Source organism: Sinocyclocheilus anshuiensis, unplaced genomic scaffold (genome assembly GCF_001515605.1).
Source record: "Sinocyclocheilus anshuiensis isolate Anshui unplaced genomic scaffold, SAMN03320099.WGS_v1.1 scaffold446, whole genome shotgun sequence".
Classification (NCBI taxonomy): domain Eukaryota; kingdom Metazoa; phylum Chordata; class Actinopteri; order Cypriniformes; family Cyprinidae; genus Sinocyclocheilus; species Sinocyclocheilus anshuiensis.
In genome coordinates this window covers 3,989,332-3,994,030 of record NW_015544247.1, presented here as the reverse complement: position 1 = coordinate 3,994,030, position 4,699 = coordinate 3,989,332, and the positions used below count along the sequence as shown (strand labels likewise).

The following is a 4,699-nucleotide window of genomic DNA, read 5'->3' as shown; positions in this document are numbered from 1 at the left end:
TAATGCATTGTGTTGCCTTCTTGAGCATCAGTAAATGTTTCCACCTTTTGTAATAGTTGTGTATGAGTCCCGCAGTTGTCCTCAGTGTGGAATTATGGATATAAAAATCATACAGTCACTTTTGGAAAGGGTTCAAATATGCAGAAGATGCTGGAAAACCAAAGAATGTGCAGGAGCTGGAGGATTTTTCTGAAGTACAGCAGGCAGTTGAACTGCTCAGGACCAACAAGGGACTCATGAAACATCACTATCACAACACAGAAAAACAGTCGTGGATCATCCAGGAAACGACACATAGTATTAAGATTCAAGGGTATGTAAACTTTTGAATGGGGTCATTTTTATGTAAACATCTGTTATGTGAAATAGCTTAGTCAGGACAGTACTAAATACATTTTCATGATCCCTCTTATTTTGTAAACTTGTGAGCACAACTGCAAATAGTAAAAATATATTAGTAGCTAATGTAAGACAATGTTGTGAACTTTTAAAAGCAAAGAGACTTAGACATTGCTTTGTACAATTTATTAAATAATTGATCTCATTATAGACCTGACATCATTCAATTGCTTTCGGAGTTTTACAACAGTCAATCACTGTTTGTGGAGACCAAAAGAAAGAATGAGTGTGGTACATGAAGTCCTACCAATTTTTGGCCCTTTTTTTTTGTCCCTAGAGGAGAAGCTCTGAAACTCACTACTTTAGACCGCATGTTGGTCAATCCTGTTTTGGCTTTATTTATAACTATTTTTGACAACAAAAATTCCTCAATTCCTCAAGTTCCTCAATATTAACATGTTGTTCATTGGACTGTTCTGTTGTGTAAAATATCACAGTTGTGATGTTGGCCTTAATATCACTACATGTAATTATACAGTCTAGAATTACTTCCGAAAAGTCTACCTGTCATATGTATCTCTGAAAATGAAAAAAAAAAAGGAGTCTAAAATGTTGGGCTGGTGGTATAGAACTAAGACAGAAGCAAACTCTGCTGCTCTTAGCCACAGAAAATAATGTGGTAGGCCAAAGAAGACCACTACAAAACCTAGCTAACTAGAAAAATCTCTCATGTGATGAGAAAACACAGGCGATGAGAACAGGTGTTATAACTCATGGATGAGTCAGTATGTAATATCAAGTATAAACTTAAGGGAAAATAGTATTGATACTGTCCATTTCAGGGATACTGTTAAATAATACTAAACATTTACTATTACATAAATTTGAAGAAAGTACACAAACAAGCCTGCAAGCAAGGCTGGCATGTGAGTTTACAGAACCCTCAGCTAGATTGTAAAAATGGGCTCTACTACTGTAAAAATGTAAATATTCATATAGTAAACGTATCAGCAAATCATCTTGCAGTGGCAAAGAAACAGCTTTCCTTTACTGCAGTGTCTCCCTTTGAGAACACAAATGAAGACAGATAGCTAGAAAAACAAGGATAATTAATCAGAAATGTTTTGTTCTGCTTTCATACTTTATGATCAGTTTTGAGAAAATTCTCTTACATAAGCAGAGAATAAGCGGCATTCTTCTTCGGGCCTCCATCTTAGGAAGCACTTTTTGTGGTTGGATTTCAGAACAGTCTAACAGCAACCTCTACTGGTCATTTGAACACAAAGGCCAGGGCCCATAAAATTAACAGTACAACATGAGGAAATTATGATTTATTGACATGATCATTTTGACAGTTTGGTTTATTAAAATGAAAGAGATTCATTCATTGACATTTTTTGAAGCATTAGCTTATTTATAATTTACATGCTGATCTGACCGGTCATATGAACAATTCTCATTTTGTCCAGAGAATATTAGACATGCACTTCAATCAAAAGCTTTCCAAAGGCTCAATCATTCTAAAGCCTCGTTAAGTAAATTGCTGAAGGACACCGCTCTGTCCCGCAATTTACAAACATCAAGATAATAATGAGAACAATAAAAAGGCACTTATGGCAAGTGTTAAAGTCACGATGAAATGTTAGTAGCAGATCTTTTCTTCCATATGTTGATGCACATCTGAGTGAAATGGATTATAGAAAAAGCATAATAATAAATTATTATTAATAAATAAATTATAATAATAAAATGTAGGATGGGAACTACGGATGGGGGTCTGCATTCACAAATGAATTGTTCACACTAACGTCTATAAAAAATACATAGTGTACGTTTTCATTTCATGCTTACTTTAGCTTTTGGTGGTCCTTTCTGTATTTCTCTTGTGTTTTCTGGCTTGTTTTTCCGCAGCGGCAACCTCACTTGTAATTGTTGTAATCTGGCAAAAAAATAAATAAATAAAATATTTAAATTTATATTTATTGACTTAATAAACAGAAACTTACAAAATGTCAGTGTGAAAAATAGAAGTTGTTACTAAGGTGTGTATTGCTAGCTACTGTAGATCTAAATCTCTAGAGTCACAGATACACTTTACCTCAGTGAAGTAACTTAATAGTAACTGTACCTCATTATTGACATGATCAATTATTTGGATTTGATCTTCAATCTTGTTGCTCAAGTCCAGTGCCATGTTCTTTAAAATTTCAACGTGGTTGACCACATGACTTAGATTCTCTTCCATCTCATCTTCTCGATCATCATCTGTTATTCTTACAGATACAAAACAAGCATCACTTGAATTTCAAGCTAAGACCTTTAAGGTCAAATCTATTATATATATATGTATATATATATATATATATATATATATATATATATACACATACATACATACATACTTATACAATTAATAGCCTATGCCATAAGCATAACACAAATCTCCAGCTAACTTCATCATATGAACAGACAGTCACATTGGATCACTATGAGAGCTGGATTCTGTTACTCTCAGTGCTATTTTCCCCTCACCTCTTGATGTAGGGGCCAGTGGGGGCCGCTGACCCAGCAGAAACAGCCTGCCCATTGCGAACGGCAGTCGGTTGGCTGGATACTACCTTCTGCTTGCTTTCCTTTGGTTCCCTGACCTGCTTTTTTCTCCAATCACTCTCGGTGGACTTCAGTCTATAAAAGAATCCATTCAAATCCAAAGAAATACGTCAAATATAAGCACTGAGGTGAAAACTTTAAACTAAATGTGCCAATATAGTTTATTTTCCCTACTAAAAAGGTCAGATTAGATGGCCAAGTTGGTTTATGCTGGTTAATGTTGTTTTAAGGCTGACCTAGGCAAACTATTTCAGATATATAACTCATTGTCATACAGAAGATGTATGCTCTAGCCAACCTGTTACATGGGCACAAACACAGGCCGCAGCATTTGGACAGTTCATTCAAGTTTTTTCGAGCTTGTTTCATGTCCTGCTTGATCTGGTCCATTTCCCGTTCCACATTCTTTAGTGTTTCTAAAATAAAGAAAAAGAGAAGAAGAAGAAAAAGTGTGTGGCAATCACATTAGCAAAATTTCTTCTAAATTTCACAGGCAAAAAAGTGTATAGTATAGTATATTATCACTGTTGGGGAGTAATTATGTAATTTAATTACAAAGTAATTGTAATTGTAATCAGTTAAAATTACTGAGAAAAATGTGTAATTAAATTACAGTTACTTATGAAAATGTTAATGATTACAAAGGGGGTTACATCTGAATATTTTCACACACATAGATTTGATTGATTGAACCCAGGTTGAAATCTATGTTGGTAAATTTTTCGCCTTCACATGAAACTCCCAATTTTGCAGAAATTAATGTTTCGAACATGACATTTTGCCAAGCAATGGCAAATGTGACTGCAGCTTAAAGGGGTCATATGATGCTATTTTAAAGATCATTATTTTGTGTATTTGGTGTAACAGAATATGTTGACATGCTTTAATGTTCAAAAAAAAAAAGTACTGGCAGCTCATTACCGGGACCTTATCCATTAATTTTACAGACATTTACATTAACCCTAAAACAATGCAATGCAGTATAAAATTCAAAATACAGGTAAAACACCCAAAAAAACTAAATAGGGAAAATTCCTTCAAAATAATAGTACATTGCGCCTTATTTTTACAGATTTTTTTTTTTAGAGTGTACTACTATATGCAGTGGAAGATGACTTATTAGCTTAAAGCCACAACAAATGAACTACAAACTGAAAAGAGCAAGCAAAAAGTGAAAGTGACAGTACCGTATTTCAGACAGGACCACTTTGGCAAGTTACTTGAGTTTATTGAAACACAATTTATCTTTGGCGGTATGGTTCCTATGGGGGTTCTTTGCTCCAGAATAAATTGACCATACAAGAGCTTTAACAACCCCCCGGAACCATCAGCTTGGAAATACATACAATTAAGACCTTAGTAAAGTCTTTAAAAGCGAACGGTGGTAATCGTGTATACAGTGGGTACGGAAAGTATTCAGACCCCCTTCAATTTTTCACTCTTTGTTATATTGCAGCCATTTGCTAAAATCATTTAAGTTAATTTTTTTTCCTCATTAATGTACACACAGCACCCCATATTGACAGAAAAACACAGAATCGTTGACATTTTTGCAGATTTATTAAAAAAGAAAAACTGAAATATCACATGGTCCTAAGTATTCAGACCCTTTGCTCGGTATTTAGTAGAAGCACCCTTTTGATCTAATACAGCCATGAGTCTTTTTGGGAAAGATGCAACAAGTTTTTCACACCTGGATTTGGGGATCCTCTGCCATTCCTCCTTGCAGATCCTCTCCAGTTCTGTCAGG

General features: G+C 34.8%; 1 protein-coding gene across 3 annotated transcripts in view; it reads right to left on the bottom strand.

The window, feature by feature from the left end:
* Positions 1-1,772: 1,772 nt before the first annotated feature.
* The window catches only part of LOC107697695 (synaptosomal-associated protein 23-like), a 16,543-nt gene continuing 13,616 nt past the window's right edge, over positions 1,773-4,699 (bottom strand). For all 3 annotated transcript variants that reach the window (XM_016498489.1, XM_016498488.1, XM_016498491.1), the window contains exons 5-8: positions 3,248-3,365; positions 2,872-3,024; positions 2,468-2,612; positions 1,773-2,278 (exon numbers count right to left, since the gene is read on the bottom strand). In XM_016498489.1, coding sequence (XP_016353975.1) covers positions 2,192-2,278; positions 2,468-2,612; positions 2,872-3,024; positions 3,248-3,365 — 503 coding nt within the window. In that variant the 3' untranslated portion in view covers positions 1,773-2,191. The remainder of the gene's footprint in view (positions 2,279-2,467; positions 2,613-2,871; positions 3,025-3,247; positions 3,366-4,699) is intronic.